Source organism: Triticum dicoccoides, chromosome 5A (assembly GCF_002162155.2).
Source record: "Triticum dicoccoides isolate Atlit2015 ecotype Zavitan chromosome 5A, WEW_v2.0, whole genome shotgun sequence".
In the NCBI taxonomy this organism is placed as follows: Eukaryota; Viridiplantae; Streptophyta; class Magnoliopsida; order Poales; family Poaceae; genus Triticum; species Triticum dicoccoides.
Window position 1 is genome coordinate 452257346 of NC_041388.1, and position 18964 is coordinate 452276309.

Sequence of the window (18964 nt, forward strand, 5' to 3'; positions counted from 1 at the left end):
GCTGTGCTGCGGACACATCGGGCGCATGACGAGGAGGTGCGCAGGCGCCAGGTGTAGCTCACGCCGGCGCAACAACGCATGCCCGAGTACGCCGGAGACTCTCCAATTGTGCCTAGTTTGCCCTCGAACACGAGGAGCAACGGCGGCTGGGCGTGCAACGCCGCCACGTCAACCCCCGCCTCCCCCTGTTGCCAAGCCGGAGGAGGAGGAAGCCGAGACGGCCTACCAGGCGGCGTTGGCGGAGGCCTTCGCCAACTCCATCGAGGAGTGACGGAAGGCCGAAACGGCAGCAACGGAGGAGGCCATGTACCAGGCGGAGATGGCGGAGGCCTTGGCCCTCTCCGTAGCAGGCGACCGCGTGGTGCCGCCGTCGTCGCCGCGGCTAACCCTAACGACGCATGCGCCCGAGCAGGCCGAGAGGGACGTCTGGACCGCCTAGGTGCAAGAGTTCATGAGTGCCCCCCTCCCCCCTCCATTTGGCTTGGTGCCACGCCGGCGCAGGAGGCCATGTACCTCAAACATTGGCGGCAGCGCTAGCTGGCGGACGAGCGCAGAGACACTGAGCAGCACATGCAGAGGGAGCAGGAGGAAGAGGAGGAGTGCTCCCGCGTCGCCCAATTGCCTCCGCCGCAGCAGATGTCGGAGGAGGTAGCCCTGGTGGCCTATCAAGCCGCCTTCGGTTGGGCCGGGCTGCTTCCCGTCTTCATCGACCACACCGGTGGCGATGACGACGACAAGTGCAAGGCTGACGTCTAGAGCTGCGTGTGTACGCCAACTTTATTTTTTATTTTTATGAAAGTTTAATTAAGTTTAAATGGAATTTGGTCGGTGGTTGACCGGCCAGTTATTATAAATTAAGTTTTTATTTTTGTTATTGTAAATTAAGTTGAGACAGCAAAGCTAGCGCACACATACAGGATCGAGAAGGAAAGCTACGCAAAGTCACACAAAGCAGCAGCAGCAACGCATGGCGCAGACGAATTAACAACGGAGCTATACTAAGTGTTCTTTGTGGCCTAACCGGAGCAGAGCAATGTATACTTCACTTTCGACATATCCTTCCTCATATCTCACATCTCATTAGCTTTTCTTGCATCTTTAACTTGCTTCCACATGCACCCAGCTTTAGTTCTCCCTCAAATATAGTGCGCAGTCCACATGCTCAAATTGCTCTCTCTCTCCATGTTATTTTCACACGCTTTGGACTGCCAAAAAGCTTGATCATGACATGGGTAGCAAAGCGGCACAGTGGGTAGCTCCAGACTATAAATACATCCTAGGGGCCTCAGGACAAGGCCCATGAAACTGAAACCACCTTGTCTAACTCTCAGTCTCATCATCTCGATCAGCATTTGGGTGATCTGCGCATGCCTAGCCTGAGGCAGTGCAGCACCTTAGAGAGGCAGCTGCTCGGCCACCTCTCAGCCACGAAGATGAAGATCGCCAAGGCCCCGGTGCTCCTGAAGAAGGCGGTGACCATGTGCAAGAGCAAGACCGGCGTGCTCGCCGCCAGGCTCCTCTTCCTCGCCTCGCTCCGGCGCAGGATGGCCACCGTCGGCGTGATGTCTCACAAGATACACGCGCTCATGGCGGCCGCGGATCGGGCGAAGGCCGGAGGGGACTGCCACAAGGCCGTCGTTTCGCGCAAGGTCGAGAAGACGCTTCCAGCGATCCATGGCGGTGAGACCGTTGATCTTACGCATCAATTGGCACTGTTTTGTCAAGAGGAGGATGTTGGTGGTGGCTTCCCTGACTGGACGCTGCACCCCATCTTCAATGACGATGACAATTGCTGTTACACGGAAGACGGCGATGAAGATGTTAGTGATGTGCTACTCGATGGGTGCAATGGCCACCACGACGAGCCCTCGGTGATAGATGTGATCAGGAGCAACAAGGAAGTCCAGGGGTTGGAGTTCAACATGGAAGATGAGATCGACCAGGCTGCCGATATGTTCATCAGGAGGTTCCGGGAGCGGATGAGCAAGAGCATTTAGTCTCACCTGTTTGTGTTTCATCTACCTGATTGCACGAATGCGTGCCGCTGACTAGTTGACAGTAGATGTCGCGAGGGAGAATGTTAGATTGACACCGTAGCATCTAGTAGTACGTAGGGGGGCTAGACTAAACTAGTACACGGGTATGAACATTTTCGCCCTAGATCTTTCCGGGCACCCATAAATTAGTTTTTTTTTGAGAAATAGTAACGTGTAGTATAGTACAATCATGCAAGGGGTAGCAGATACTTAATCATAATTTTTTTGGAGGATTTGCTTAATTCCTTTTTCTTGGATCTGGATCCGATGGCTCCAGTATTTCTACTCACTTTTCATAACAAGAATCATGTCTCATAACGAGCTAATAACTGTGAAAATCGACGATAACCGGATTTACCGCCCCACCCCCAATCCACCTTGGAAGGGCATACCAGGCTAAATATTCGAATGGGGGTTTCTGGCTATCTATATAGTATAGGTATCTGTCTCTACCATTGAGTGGTGTTGGTGTGATCAGTCACGACGGCGGTGCTTTCCTTCAGATCATGGGCTTCAGTTCTCGTATCTTCATATATCTTCACACTTCACTAGTGGTCTCTGGTGTGATTGTTCAAGACGGCAGTAACTTTAACCTTTGTTTTGTATATTAATATATGATGGTGTTTCCAATAAATAAAAAATAGTTATGAAATATTTGTATGCCAAAAATCTAATGATATAGGTTTGTTTTCTCTCTAAAGTTTGCTTATACAGTCAGATGTCAAGCTGCAAGAACACCAACAAAATTATCCTACAATCTAGATGCTCATTGGATCAGTTGTCGTATGCTCTCTTCTTAGGATCTGCAGCTATACACCCTTTTGTCATTTTTTCATTGGATATACGAAATAGTCTAGTACAGTCTTATCCAACTGCCTTGCATGATTCTTGTTTGCCTATACAATCTGACTCCATCTTTATAAAATGAAGTTTTAATAAATGAATGGCAACAAACCTTCAAGGCTTCGATTCCACTAATCAATGCTCATTTATGTACTTCTCCGCCGATGAATTCAAGACTTACTTCCAATATCACTGTTAAGGAAATAGAAGTGGCTCTCTTCCAAATGGGGCCAACGAAGTTGTCCAGGCCGTACGGTTTCCCTGCGCTTTTTTACCAGACACTGGTCGCTGGCTAGGGAGGATGGTGTGCAGGGCTGTTCGAGATTTTTTGTTGGGGGAGGTTGTGCTAGAGTCTTTTAGTGCCACAGTGATGGTCATGATTCCGAAAGTAAACTTACCGGAGTTGCTTTCGCAGTTCAGACCCGTCCATTTCTGTAACGTGCTCTATAAAATCGCAACCAAAGTTCTTGCTAACAGGTTAAAGAGCATCCTTCCTATACTAATCTCTGAGGACCAGAGTGCTTTTGTCCAAGGAAGGTTAATCACTGACAATGTTCTTGTGGCTTATGAGTGTGTGCATGCTATACGAACGAGGAAAAGAAAGAAAAGTTTGTGTGCGGTCAAGCTGGACATGATGAAGACATACGACCGAGTGGAGTGGATTTTCTTGGTGCAAATGATGGAAAATTTTGGCTTCGCTGGAGAGTGAATAAGGATGGTTATGAGACATCTTACCACTGTAAGCTTCACAGTTAAACTTAATGGAGGGCTTTCCAGGAGCTTCACACCTTCTCGGGGTCTTCGACAGGGAGACCCCCTCTCCCCGTACGTCTTCTTATTTTGTGTGGAGGGATTTTCTGCGCTACTAAAGAAAGCTCAAGAGGATAAGTCATTTCGAGGTGTGTCTTTCGGTAGCACTGGCTACCATGTGACACATCTATTTTTTGCCGATAACATCGTCGTGTTTCTGGAAGGAACCCGATCCAATATGGAGGCTCTAAAGGACATTTTGGAGAAGTGTGAAGCAGCGTCAGGTCAAAAAGTTAATCTCCAAAAGTCCTTTGTTTTCTTTGGGAAGGGAAGTCAAGAGGAGCTTAAGGCTGAGTTAAAACAAGTTATAGGGATTAGTACAAAAGCACTAAGTGAGCGGTACTTAGGATTACCTACACAGGTTGGGAGGTCCAAAGATGAGACTTTTAAACATGTCACAGAGAGCTCTAAAGGAAAAGTTGGTGGTTGGAAGGGTCAAGGTCTTCAAAGCCAACAAGGGAAGTTTTGGTTAAATCATCACTTTAAGCAACACCTACCTACACCATAAGTTGTTTTCAGCTCACAAGAAGATTTGTCAGAACTTGACATCGATCTCATCGAAATTCTGGTGGGGGCAACGAATGGAGAGAACAGGGTGCATTGGATATCTTGGAAAAAAGATGTGTAAATCTAAAAGGAATGGTGGGCTCGGCTTTAGGGACCCGTAGGCCTTTAATCAAGCCATGTTGGTCAAGCAGACGTGGTGAATTTTGCAGTCCCTTTTCTCCCTGTGCACTAGGGTTTTGAAGGCCCGATATTTTAAGGAGAGATCAATCATGAACTGTACATGTCCATCAGCGGGATCATTCATCTTCATAAGCATTATCCATGGTCGGGACTTGTTGCCAAAGGGCTCAATTTGGCGCATCGGAGATGGATCAAGCGTTAATATTCATCATAGCAATTGGATCCCGAAGAGTTGGAGTCTTCGCCCACTGGGCCAGGTTTTTGTGCCTAGTGCGACCAGGGTGGCTAACCTGCTAACACCTGATGGCACGATCTGGGACGACTCAAAGATCGACTCTGAGTTCCCTACTAATGATGCTAGAGATATCAAGCAAATAGCGACCGGTGGACCCAACAAAGACGACTATCTGGATTGGAATTACACAAAATAGGGGATGTTCACGACCCGTTCGGCGTACCATCTTTAGAATATCAATGAAAAGGGTGCGCTCCGGATGGCCGGAAGCATCCAATTCAGTTGAGAAGCACGGGGAGTATATGACATTGTGGGACACTAATGCCCCAAATAAGGCGAAAATCCATATGTGGGGAATGAGAAGGAATGGTCTAGCGGTCAGCTCAAAACTACATTGCCGTAGAATCAAACCCAATGTTTTGTGTGCTATGTGTGGGTGAGAGGAGGTGATCTTTGATTGTTTTTGGGGATTCCACCACTCAGTGCAGTTTTGGGGTTACCGCGTTCAGAGAAGGGAGTTGCGGTGGCCACCCCACCACGCGAGATGGACTCCCAGAGCGCTCTAGCCTATTGGCTTTTGGGTTGGTTCGCCGGTGCGGTGGCAGAGGAGAGACATGCTATGGTTCAAGCTGTGTATGTACTATGGTTAGCGCGTAATGAAACTCAGGATGATAAGATGATTGATACTCCACGGGAGATGATTGCAAGAATGGAAAGCAGTGCATGAAATGCCAGTGAAGGCTCGACTGGCCAAAGTGGTGCAGCGCTGGGAACCATCGGGAATTTGCTGGATTAAGGAAAATTCTGATGTTGCCGTGTCAAAGCATGGAGACAAGGGCGGAGGCGGAATGATCTTGTGAGATCACAATAGAGCTTTCATGGCTGGAGCATGCCACTATTTCCTGAACGTTGTTGATCCTGAGAGAAAGGAGATCTTGGCCTGCAAGAAGGATACATGTGGAGCTCGACAGTCAAGCAGTGGTGCGTATGATCAAAGACCTAGCTAGGAATATGTCTTCGGTAGGGCCATGGGTATAGGAGATCAAAACTGCACTTTGAGAGTTCTCAGAGTTTAGAGTTTCATGGGTTTGGCGTTCTTCTAATGTTGCGCGCATAAGCTTGCTAAAGTAGGTGTTACCGCACATAAATCAAGGGTTGTCTGGGTATTATAAACATGTATATGATGAACAAATGCCTTATCATTAAGTGGTCGTGGAGGATCCTTACGTCTGACCCTGACACACTTTGGCTTAAAATCCTCAAAGCCAAATATTTCTCTAATTCCAACCCGTTTTCATGCCCGCTGCTAGGAGTTCACAGTTTTCGAAGAGCTTGGTTAAGGTTAGGTACGATTTCATATCCCATGTTAAGTTCCTGATGGGGAATGGCTCATCTGTCAGATTCTGGCTCGATTGGTGGTCGGGAGATGACCCTATGGCTGTGTCCTTCTCGGTGTGTTTTTCTTACTGCTATAATCTGCACATTTCCATCTCGGGTCTTGCAGCGAATAATTGGGACATGGGGCTCAGGCGCTCCCTTTCTCCTGAAGAGTTATGACAATGGAAGCAACTTGCTACTCTTTGCCCGACGTTCTCGGAGGAGGGAGACATCGTAGTTTATCCCCATGTGGCGTCGGGTAGGTTCTCGGTCAAATATCTGTATTCTAGGCATATTTCAGGTGTTGTTTCTGCAAGGTTTTCGGCCATATGGCGTGCCAGGGTGCCTCTCCGTATCAAGATTTTTCTCTGGCAGGCTATATATCTGGGGCAAGCTCCCGGCTACTGATCAGATCCGTAAGCGGAATGGCCCCGGTTCAGCCCTCTCTGCGCTATGTGGTCAAAGGGAAGACACAAATCATATATATTTCTCCTGTGTCCTTGCAAAAATTCTTTTGGGCTTGCATCCGGTTGTGGCTGGATGTAAGTTGGGCTCCTTCATCCATTCCCGAGCTACGATTGTTGGTTACACAGTTATCGGGTGCATTGAGAGCTGCTTCCCAGGACGACTGGACAACTCTGGAGAGCAGCTTCTCCACTCAATCCACGACACGATTCATGGCACTTCGCCGACAACTTCAGGACGTCAAGAAGCTCGATCTCTCAACCACAATCTACTTCAACAAAGTGAAGACCATCGCCTCCTTCCCCATCACAATCCCCGTACTCCCATCCTACCACCAGGCAACAGCAATAGGGCCGCTATCACCTGAAGCACAACCGACCGCAGCTTCCTCTCAGGCGGTTCCAACTACCCAACAAACCCGGATAATTTTCAACACTAACCCTCACCTTTTCCCCTCGCTATCTCTTCCTCTATGGTGGAGCTAGCGCCCCTTCCCATTGCCCACCCCAGAGATGAGGATGGGATCGATGATGAAGCTACACCCAACCCGAGGTGTTGTTTTCCCGAAGCCGTGCAGAAGGAGGGTTCTACAGTGCATGAGGAGAAGGCCGCCCATATAAAGTTTCCACGGTCTACTTTAATCACATTCTTTCCATTTTAAAGCCTAAGTGTCTTGGGTACATGTTGATTATTGATGGCTACAAATTAGTGCAGTTTTTTGCGAGGGTATGAATTATTGCATTCAGAAAGAAAAAAAGTAATAAATTGCTTTATTTCTGCTTATATTACATGTACTAAATTGAAATAGCATATATGTTTATTCGAGCCATATGTCTCATGCTATCGAGTGAGCTAGCCCTGGTTCAAACTCTGCTCGTATTTAACCGAGCTGGAAAAGATGCTCGTGCTAAGTTTTATTTATTGAGTGATCCCGAGTCGAAATGAAATACGAGTCAAGCTAGAGTGGTTGATCGTGTCTCGGGGTTTCTTCTTTGGTAAACGTTTATAGCGAGCGTTCGGCCGGTCCCCTCGCTCGCCTCGCTAGGCAGCCCAGGCCCACCACCCACAGAGCTTATCTCTATCCCCACCACTTCCATCTTATCCCCTCGCTCTTTCTAGAGACCACACGAGGCATCCTCGCCCTGCTCGCCCTTCAGTCCCCAAGTTTTCAATCTCTCCTCCTCCTTCGTGTGTTCTCTCGGAAATCCACATCTAATCCCCATGAAATTGAGCTCGTTTTTGTTGCCTTCTCTGCTTCCCGCAACATTTTTCCTCCATAAATCCATGAGAGGGGTGAGCTCGTCCGTGCTTTTTTGCTTTTTTCTCTCATGCCTTGCGCAGTCCACCATGGATCCCACGAGGTTGGGCTCAGGCACATGCAGCACATGGTTTGCACAGATGTTGCAAACCAGCAGCTACGATGGTGCTGCAACCAGTGCTCGTCTCCATGGCCGGGCTGCAATCAACCACGACGACGGTGGATTTCTTTTTTTGCTACAACCATGTGTTGTTTTTGCTGGAACTGGCCCATGTTTTTGCTACCACCCGCCCACCCAAATTTTGCTATCAGGTGATTTTTGCTGCAACCGATGAACTATTTTGCTACAACCGTTTCGACTTTTTGTTACTACCGGTGTTTGTCGACTTTTGCTACATCCATCTCCTGTTTTTCCTGTCTTTTTTGCTACAACCATATTTTGTTTTTGCTGGAATTGAAGACATTTTTTGCTACATCCACCCACGGCGGTGTTGCTCAACGGTGGCGATGGCTTTTTTTTTTGCTACAACCATCTCATATTTTTGCTACTACTGGAGATGCCATTTACTACCACCGGAGTTTTTGCTACTACCAGAGTCCTCCTGGAAGCTTCAGGGAGTTTTTGCTACCACCCCCCTTCTTTTTGTTTTGTTTTTGCTGGAACCATCCTAAAAATTGCTACCACCGTTTTTTTATTTTGCTGGAACCGGCATTTTTTGCTTCGGTGTCGGCGGTGAAGGCGGGTGATGTTTTGGTTCACCGGCGGCGGTGGTCCAAGCGAGAGCAGCGCGGGCCAGCGTGCGGGATCCCGCGAGCGGCGGCGGCGCTTGCTTTTTTTCTCCTCCTTTTTCCTGTGGGGGAGGATGGCGATAGAAGATGCGGGGCAGATCTGACGGTTACGCGCGTCCAGATCGAGCGGCTCTGGTTTGACCGGCCGAAACGTTCCGCCGGTGCGCCGGCGCAGAGTACTGCCCTTCTTCTTTTCACCAAACGATATCATGCATCCATTTCATGAGGAGAGCATTTTTTTTCTCAGCCCCAATCGAGTCTTTTCCTTTCCTTCCAAGTTAAGCACACATTGACGAGCAATTTCTAAGTAGTAGACCGATTACCAAACCCAGAAACCCTTCGGGTTAAGAATCACGAAACCAGCCGGCACATCCATGCACGACTTTAACGGAAAATATCTTGCCGATACTTTAACATGGACTGCAAACACGATCCGCCGGTCTCCTCTATTATTCCCACGAAAATCCTGCCAATGTTGGACTCGTGCACCAGCTTTTCATTTCTTTCAGGAAAGAAAGTACTTGTGTCGCACCGCCATTGTCGTCACAAGTCACCGCCGTCGTCTGCGATTTAACTAAGTGAGAGGCACACGGGAATTCGGTATCGGCATGCTGCAAATTCTCCGTGTGCGCGTACTTTACAATCTGGCATGAAACACAAGGAAGCGGCCAAAGAGCAAAAGCAAGCCGTTTTGGTTCCCATTGGGCATTCTGGCCAACCCATCATCAGCTACTGCCGCTTAACTAAAAGAGATACTGGAAAGTTGAGATCATAGAGAGCCAATCTACACCTTGGGGCATGTGTCTTTTCTGGCCCAAGTGGAATACTTCCTCCATTTCATTCCCCATTCCTAGCTTTTCTTGCATCTTTAGCTTGCTTTCCACTCCCAACATTCCCATAGTGCTAACTCCACATGCCAAATTGTTTTCTATAGATCTTCCTTTTGTGCCTATGCTTGTTTTTCCAAGCTTGTGCTTTCATATGCTTTGGGAGAGCTAGAAAAAAGTTTGATCGTGACATGGGCAAAGTTGTACGCATGCACTTGCATGCCGAGTTCCAGACTATAAATACAGCCTTGGAGCCTCAGGAGAAGGCCCAAATCTGAAACATCTTGCCTCATCTCAGTGGTTTGCTCATGCCAAGCTCGGGCTACCACAGAACCCTACTTGTTGTCCTTCATAGGCAGTTTGGCCACCTCTCAGGATCGAAGATGAAGATTGGCAAGGGCACGGAGCTCCTGAAGAAGGCGGCTTCGACCTGCAAGAACAAGACCAGCGTGCTGGCAGCCAGGCTCCTCGTCCTCGTGTCCCTCCGCCGCAGGATGGCCACCATCGGCGCCTTCTCCCACAGGATCCATGCGCTTGTGGCTGCCGCTGACCGGGAGAAAGGTGCCAGGGTGGACTGCCACAAGGCTCTCGTGGTGCACAAGGTCCGGAAGACGCCAGCGCTCCCTGGTGGTGAGGTTGTTGTTAATATCTCTCATCAATTGGCACTGTTTGATCCAGAGGATGATGGTCATGGTGGCTGCCCTGATTGGACACTACACCCCATCTTCAACGACGATGATAACAACTGTTGTTACACCCACAAATGCGAGGTCGACGACAATGAAGAAGATGGCGATGTGCTACTTGATGAGTGTGATGAAGGCGTTGACGACCAACCGTCGGTCATGGATGTAATCCGGAACAACCGAGAGGCAGAAGGCTTGGAGTTCAGCATTGACGATGAGATCGATCAGGCTGCTGATATGTTCATCACAAGGTTTCGGAAGCGGATGAATCAACTTCTAGTGATCTTGTGTGTCAATGTCTACCAGCTTGCATGGCAAATTAGTCTGAAGCGTATATCAAGTTGTATATCGGCTGCTAGTAGATTTTTTTCGATAAAGGACTTTTCATTGAATAGATATATCGAGGTGATACAATCATATTGAAAGAAAGCTCGGCCTCTGCATAGCTAGATGCACACAGCCAAAACGTCCAGAGCACTCTAAAAATAAAATAATTTGATACAATGGCAAGCAATAAATCGTGTCCAGCCTAAGGAGCGGTAGATCCTATCCGTAAATCACACGCCATCCATGGGGGTAGAAAACCTCCCTGGCCGTACGCTCCAGCCGGGTAGACGCCATCATAAAAAGGTCCCTGTCCTCCGGCTTCTGCAGGATAGACCACGTACGGAGCAATCGTATACAAACATGAATAACCTGCATAGGAGATGAGACACTTTTGTTGTTAAAAATCACATCATTCCTGGTAAGCCACATTGCCCAGCATAAGGCTGCCACTCCCACAAGAATATGTGCAGAAAATTGTTTATCAATACCCCGCAACCAGTTGCCGAACATATTCCGTGCAGTACGTGATGGGTATAAATTCGAAGCTACTTGGACCACGGCCCAAACTGCCCGCGCGAACTTGCACTCAAAAAATAAGTGTTTGATAGACTCGTCATGTTGACAAAAGACACATGACTTGGGCCCATGCCAGTTTCGTCGTGCCAGATTATCTCTAGTTAGAATGACTCCTTTGTTTTGAAACCAGAGGAAAATCTTCACTCTTAGAGGAATTTTTAGCTTCCACAATTTCCTGTTATCTACCGGAGCATCACAATGTACCATTGCATCATACATGGATTTGACCGAAAATTTGCCATTCTGATGCAAGTTCCATCGAAAAGTGTCCGGCTCATTTGACAGTTGAATGTCATCCAGGCGAGTGAGTAATTCATTCCATGCTGCCAGACGAGTTCCCAAAAGATCCCTACGAAAAGAAATATCGGGGTTTTGTTGTCCTAAGACTTGTTTGAGATGGTGGTAGATGGTGGGTGTGAGACTTGTATACCGTATTTAGGTAGGGAGAAAAGGAGATGGACATATGTTGTCAAAGGAAAATAGGATTTATTTTTCTACCATCCACAAATGAGTTTTCTTTGGGAGAAATAGCACGTACTAGTGAAACAATACAAGTTAGAGCAGACGCTTTGAGAAAACTATATATCAAAGTGATTCGTGCATTTGCGCCACTAATTTTCTGTATATTTTTTATATGGTGTCATTTGAGATTTAAACATGGTTTCCAGAGCCTACAATAAGTATTGAACCATTATTTCATATGAATATGCTTGTACAATATTACAACTGTTACTATGATGAGAACATCCCTGGAAAATAAAATAATCTTACAATATATTTATGTAGTAATGAATCTATATGTACTTCCACACATTAGCACTCATAGTTTTCTTAATATATGCGCTTTAATTAGACAATAAAGAAAGAATTTTTTCATGACTTTTTGGAGAAATTTTAAAAAGGGATTATATTATTTAAATATTGATGGCTGGTATCTTAACATATGTTCTTTTCATTACGACACAAAAACCTATTCGATCCAGACTTAAATTAGCTATTTGTTGTGTTTTCTCGACATAGCACTTTTAGAGGTCTTGAATAGCGGAATAGGTACCTCCTTTGGGTTGCAGGCCCAAGATCCATCTTAGACTGGGACCTTTCTTTTTTTCATCAAGTTTGGAACTTTGGATTGCTTACCACAAGTGCCACAAGGTAGGCTTGGACCATTCTGAGACGCTTTTTTGAACATGTCTCTTGGAAAATGTGTTCATCTGCGACATCTTCTTTATGCGCGGCCAACTTGAATGGGCTGAAATATTGGTTCAGCAAACCCTGCTCTTCCGACCATATACCCGGCACACATATAACATGAATTTGACATCAGAGTGCTGTAGACACAACATAAGTACACCACACACCAATTCATACACATCATGCACATGATATAAATTCTACTTCAAACATGTCACATACATCACATTAATAATAAGTTTATTGCACATAGACAACAAATTTAGTAGAATATCCATTTCATTCATATATGTCATGTATATATTGCACACCCATTCATCCACCTCAACGATTACAATGTAGCAAGGAAGGAAAGTATTTCGTCAGTTTTTTGGTTTATGTTGTTGCCCTTGCAACACAACTCATCATTTCACGACGCGTGAACGATGAAATGTAATAATGTGGGGGAACATGTTGGCCGTTTGTTCACCGTTTTGATCAGATAATATTTGAATAACATATATGCCATACTTATGTCCGTGACATTGAAGTATGGGTCCTATTGATCGGACCGTCGAACCCACCTTGAATTCAGTGAACTGTAGAACGATGCTTCACTGCTGGCATGCAAATATGCAAGATATATACCTGATTTTGGGCAATAGTAAAAAAAAACTACAGTGAACACCTGGAGTCAAAGCGACAAGCTATAGCACCACCTTTAATTCCTCTAAAACTGAGACTAGCTAGCTAGCTGAGATCTTTTTGCTTCAAACCAGAGAGGGCCCCAACTCTTATTTCATGCTAATAACGGGGCTGGCCCTGCACCGATTTATTCTTCTTTTGAGAAAGGAGTGTTGCAGCATCAGTTGTCGTTTCCTGTCCACAGGCTACAAATCTTCAAAAGCACAACATGTTCCCGTTGTTGATGTGGTTGTTGTCGCACAGTGAAGCGCGCATGGAGAACGTGCTGTCCGAGACCACTCTAACTCCAATATGGCTTGAGTGACAGTCTCATGCTTGGCAAAGCAGCACAAAAGGCAGGGACCCGGTGGGCGCATGATGATTGATCATCAGGGGAGACAATTCGATCCCATTGTGTCCTTTATGGCCAAATTATACTGTAATACTTTCTCCATATCACTCCTCGCGCATGTCACATTGCTATAGCTTTCCGTTGCTTCTTTATTTAATCACTCCCACTCTCAGTATTCTTATAGTGCTCATCACTCCACATGCATGTGCTCAATTTGTTTTCTCCAAATGCTATTTTCATTTAACACGCTTTGGAGTACCAAGAGTATGATCACAACATTACCAAATTATAAGCGGCACAGTTAGTGGCATTGCTCTCGGTTTCATGGCTATAACAACACCCTTGGAGAGCTTCAACAAGGCCTTCACTCTCAAACCAGCTTGCCAAGCCTGAGGCAGTCTAGCTCCTCAGTTGTTGCCATTGAGAAGTAGCTGCTAGCTTAGCCACCTCTCAGAAATGAAGATGAAGATTGGCAAGGCCCCAGTGCTCCTGAAGAAGGCGGCGGCTATCTGCAAAAGCAAGACCAGCGTCGTCATGGCCAGGCTCCGCATCCTCACCTCGCCCCACCGCAGGATGGCCACGATCGGCGCCATCTCTCACAGGATCCACACTCTCATTGTGGAAAATCAGGAGAAGGGTGCCAAGGTGGACTACCACAAGACCTTGGTCTGCAAGGTCGAGAGGCAGGCATGCCATGGGATAGTTGATGATCTGTTTCACCATCTAGCATAGTTTGATGAAGATGATGGTGTTGGTGGCTGTCCTAACTAGACACTTCACCCGATCTTCAGTGACGGTGATAATTGTTGTTACACTTATGGGTATGACGATGATGACGATGATGAAGATGAGCCGGTGGATGCAATTAGGAGCAACCAGGAGGCTGCGGAGTTGGCATTCAACATGGACGACGATATCGACCAGGCTGCTTAAATGTTCATCAGAAGGTTCCGTGAGCAGATGAACAAGAGCTTTTGATGAGGTTTCATTCCATATGTACCTTTCACGAATGTTACCACTAAATAGGTGACACTAGGGCGCATGAACTTGCATGTGTGTCCATTTTCACGATAGGATATTTTTGCAGGAGTCCCAAGTTAGAAGTTTTGACAGATATCTACATGCTAAAATGTGTACTTCTTTGTGTGCCGCAAAGAAAAGAAAAAGTCTATCTAGAGCACATCTAGATGTACTTTAGCAAAACTGAAAGAAAAACACTAAATGATTTTTTAGATTGCAAATCTTTTTCTAAATTGTTTGATCTTGATTCAACGTATCTTGAGTTCCACAGCTGCTAAAAAAGGATCACCACTGCTAGCATATACTATCTAGAAAAGTTTGATTACCCTCCACCCATAATCCCTACTTTGGTTAGCCGGCTTCAATGTGTTGATGCTAGCCCGCTATACAATGGTTGCATCAAGATCGGGGCAGGACCCAGGCACTACCGGAACAGGGGGCTATCCCGACGGCCGAAACAATGCTAACGGCCCCCGTCGGCCTATTCAGAGCTATGCCGACAACCGGGTCCAGGCTTCGCACTACCAACCGAGCCTGTTAGAGAGTACGGGGCGTTCGCAGCCTCCCTTAGCCCGCCAGCATGCTGTAAGTACTTCCCCCTTATCTTCTTTCTCTCTAACCTTCTCAGTTTATTTTCAGCATTGCCCACTTAGAAACAACCTAAAGTTTGTAGGCATATAAGGCCTTTGTCGAGCATAGGAATCTCGAGGTGCGGGAGTACTTGCAACGAGTGAAAGGCAAACGATGATTACAACCGTCAGATGATGATGGTTAGTTTTGCCCTCTTCAAGCCAAGCTAAATTTTGCACTTTCATTTCTTCTGACCTTCTAGTTTGCTTGTTTAATTAACATCCAGGCTATGTTGGCGTCTTGGACTAACCGCATGGATCCATCACAAATGGGACCCTCACCACCACATGCGGGAGAACCCCCACACGTTCCCACATTCGATGAATGGGTGGCACTAGGCAGTGATACTCCGGTAGTACATTTGCCTAACTACTGACAAACTAGTTCTCGGTCATTCAACACTATCATATCATATTTACCGTTAGAATCTCTTCTCAAACATGTAGGCGACCGGTGGCTCGACTCCTGCTTCGTCGACCCCACTCACTCCGATCTGGCAAAGTGGTGCTGGTCTTGGCGGTGGCGGTCTTGGCGGTGGCTTTCTTGGATGATGTGTTTCGACGATGATGATGTTGAGGATCTTTAGATGATGAACTTTAGTATCTTTAGATGATGAACTTGAGTATCTTTAGATGATGATGATGATGATCTTGAGTATCTCTATGATGATGAACTTGATGATGATCTATTGATCTGTCTTATTTCTGTGTGTATATGGATATTGTCATATTTTCTGGTTTTTAATGCTGTCAAATTGAATTGAAACAGAGAAAATAGAGCAAAATTTGAAAAATAGAACAACATAGCTATGTCCAGGAGCGCCCAGCGGCCGCCACGTGACCGAGGTATGCCGACGGCCTGGCCGTCAGCATACCTCTGCCATGTGGCAGCTCGTGGTTCGTCAGCGTGTTTGACGGCGCCGTCAGTTGCCGTCAGGTGATAATCTCTGCCGACGGTGTATATATGCCGACGGCCGTACAGACGCCGTCGGCATATATGCCTATGCCGACGGCTTTACTATGCCGATAGTCTGACACAACTACGCTGACGTGATCTACGCCGACGGGTGTATGCCGACGATGGCCGTCGGCATAGACCTAAGCCGACGGTGGAGGGCCTATGCCGACGGCTGGAGGCCGTCGGCTTAGGGGGGCAGTCCGGTAGTGAGGCAATACGGATGCCAAACACTAGCTACAGTACTAAACAATGCAAATTTTGCTATAGTGAGGGAAGGAACCCAACTTCGTGACCCATGTCACCACCGACATGTCTCTGCCATTACTGCTATACCTACCCCTCTGCTACACAACCAAAGCTATTGCAGGATTGACCACTCGAATATCTCTCTTAGAGAGTTCCTGTTTTCGGCTAGGCCACCTCCATTGCTTACCATTCTTGGAGGGTCTAACCAGACGCATTGTCAGGTATTCAATAAGGCTTGGCTCCCTCCCCCTTAGTATCTCTAAACTCGGGGGCTCTTGTTAATCTTGAACCCTAATACGTCTCCAACGTATCTACTTTTCCAAACACTTTTACCTCGTTTTGGACTCTAACTTGCATGATTTGAATGGAACTAACCCGGACTGACGCTGTTTTCAGCAGAATTGCCGTGGTGTTTTTTTTGTGCAGAAATAAAAGTTCTCGAAATGACCTGAAAATCAACGAAGAATATTTTTGGAATATATAAAAAATACTGGCGAAAGAATCAAGGCCAGGGGCCCACACCCTGTCCACGAGGGTGGGGGCGCGCCTACACCCCTAGGCGCGCCCCTCCCTCGTGGGCCCCGTGGAGCTCCACCGACTGATACGTCTCCAACGTATCTATAATTTTTGATTGCTCCATGCTATTACATTATCTATTTTGGATGTTAATGGGCTTTATTTTACACTTTTATATCATTTTTGAGACTAACCTACTAACCAGAGGCCCAACCCAAATTGCTGTTTTTGCCCATTTTAGGGTTTCGAAGAAAGGAATATCAAACAGAGTCCAAACAGAATGAAACCTTCGGGAACGTGATTTTCTCAACAAACGTGATCCATGAGACTTGGAGTGGGCGTCAAGAAACAATCAAGGAGGCCAGGAGGTAGGGGCGCGCCCTCCACCCTCGTGGGCCCCTCGTTGCTCCACCGACGTACTTTTTCCTCCTATATATATGCACGTACCCCCAAACATCCAGGAGCACCACGAAAACCTAATTCCACCACCGCAACCTTCTGTACCCGAGAGATCCCATCTTGGGCCTTTTCCGGAGCTCCGCCGGAGGGGGCATTGATCACGGAGGGCCTCTACATCAACTCCATGGCCTCTCCGGTGATGTGTGAGTAGTTTACTTCAGACCTTCGGGCCCATAGTTATTATCTAGATGGCTTCTTCTCTTTCTTTGGATCTCAATACAAAGTTATCCTCGATCTTCTTGGAGATCTATTCGATGTAATCTTCTTTTGCGGTGTGTTTGTCAAGAACTGATGAATTGTGGGTTTATATCTATGAACAATATTTGAATCTCCTCTGAATTCTTTTATGAATGATTGGTTTATCTTTGCAAGTCTCTTCAAATTATCAGTTTGGTTTGGCCTGCTAGATTGATCTTTCTTGAAACGGGAGAAGTGCTTAGCTTTGGGTGCAATCTTGCGGTGTCCTTTCCCAGTGACAACAGGGGCAGCAAGGCACGTATTGTATTGTTGCCATCGAGAATAAAAAGATGGGGTTTATATCATATTGCATGAGTTTATCCCTCTACATCATGCCATGTTACTTAAAGAATTACTCTGTTCTTATGAACTTAATACTCTAGATGCATGCTGGATAGCGGCCGATGTGTGGAGTAATATTAGTACATGCAGAATCGTTTCGGTCTACTTGTCGCGGACGTGATGCCTATATACATGATCATACCTATATATTCTCATAACTATACTCAATTCTATCAATTGCTCGACAGTAATTCGTTTACCCACCATAATGCTTATGCTCTTGAGAGAAGCCACTAGTGAAACCTATGGCCCCCGGGTCTATCTTCCATCATATTAATCTTCCAACACTTAGTTATTTCTATTGCAGTTTATTTTACTTTGCATCTTTATTTCTCTTTATCATAAAAATACCAAAAATATTATCTTATCATATCTATCAGATCTCACTCTCGTAAGTGACCGTGAAGGGACTGACAACCCCTTTATCGCGTTGGTTGCGAGGTTCTTATTTGTTTGTGTAGGTGCGTGTGACTCGAGTGTGATCTCCTACTGGATTGATACCTTTGTTCTCAAAAACTGAGGGAAATACTTACGCTACTTTACTGCATCACCCTTTCCTCTTCAAGGGAAAACCAACGCAGTGCTCAAGAGGTAGCAAGAAGGATTTCTGGCGCCGTTGCCGGGGAGATTCGCGCCAAGTCAAGTCAAGATTTGACTCCTGACAACGAGCCATTTCTGGCAGGAGTCTATGCACAAGTCAAGACATACCAGGTACCCATCACAAACTCTTATCCCTCGCATTACATTATTTGCCATTTGCCTCTCGTTTTCCTCTCCCCCACTTCACCCTTGCCGTTTTATTCGCTCTCTTTTCCTCTCGCCCTGTCTTTTCCGTTCGTCGCTTTCTTGCTTGCCTTGTCGTTATGGCTAGTCCTCTATCTTCTCCGTTGTCTCCCGAGAATGAAGTTCTTAATTTTAAGCAAAGGGAGGGAGAAAATCTAAAATACGCTTGGTATAGAATTTGCAATGCTCAAAATAGATCTACCAGGAAGCAATCTACTTCCGTTTTCCCTGCAATTTTTATGTAGGCGCTACTCCTTGGTATAGATATATTATTGATACCATTACCGGAGGGAATTTCTTGGGAAGCCATACTTTTGATTCTTATAATGCTATGATAGATTTGTTTGGCTCACCACCTCTTTTGGTTAATGAAACTATGTTAACTTTGCAACATGTAATGCAAATGCTTGAAATTATTGAGAATAAAATTGCTACTATAGAGTTGATTGAGAATTTGTATAAAAAGAGCCACAACCAAAGTACCCAATATGGATCTAAGGTGGGAGTTACTCTGAAAAGTTTTAAGGAAAATGAACCCATAGTTAATGAAAGAACAGATCAAGATTCTACTACGAATCGATAAACTTGAGGGAATTATCACCAACTTGGTTTCCGCTTTTTCTTCCGTTAAAAATACTCCAAATCCTCCTAC

The 18964-nt window shown here is 46.2% G+C and overlaps 2 protein-coding genes and 1 pseudogene across 2 annotated transcripts; all 3 read left to right on the forward strand.

Moving 5' to 3' along the window:
* The first annotated feature begins 1317 nt into the window (after positions 1-1317).
* On the forward strand, positions 1318-2289 carry LOC119297619. Its single transcript, XM_037575340.1, has one exon. It carries the CDS (start codon positions 1368-1370, stop codon positions 1995-1997), a length of 630 nt encoding a protein of 209 aa, XP_037431237.1. The 5' UTR covers positions 1318-1367; the 3' UTR covers positions 1998-2289.
* A 7330-nt stretch (positions 2290-9619) lies between these two features.
* On the forward strand, positions 9620-10436 carry LOC119299759. Its single transcript, XM_037576909.1, has one exon. It carries the CDS (start codon positions 9636-9638, stop codon positions 10434-10436), a length of 801 nt encoding a protein of 266 aa, XP_037432806.1. The 5' UTR covers positions 9620-9635.
* Positions 10437-13044: 2608 nt separating this feature from the next.
* Positions 13045-14100, forward strand: LOC119299760 (annotated as a pseudogene).
* The last annotated feature ends 4864 nt before the right edge of the window (positions 14101-18964 follow it).

What these genes read in the sequence shown, in the direction of transcription:
- LOC119297619 (XM_037575340.1), top strand. Translation starts at nt 1,368, where the DNA reads ATGCCTAGCCTGAGGCAGTGCAGCACCTTAGAGAGGCAGCTGCTCGGC.
- LOC119299759 (XM_037576909.1), top strand. Translation starts at nt 9,636, where the DNA reads ATGCCAAGCTCGGGCTACCACAGAACCCTACTTGTTGTCCTTCATAGG.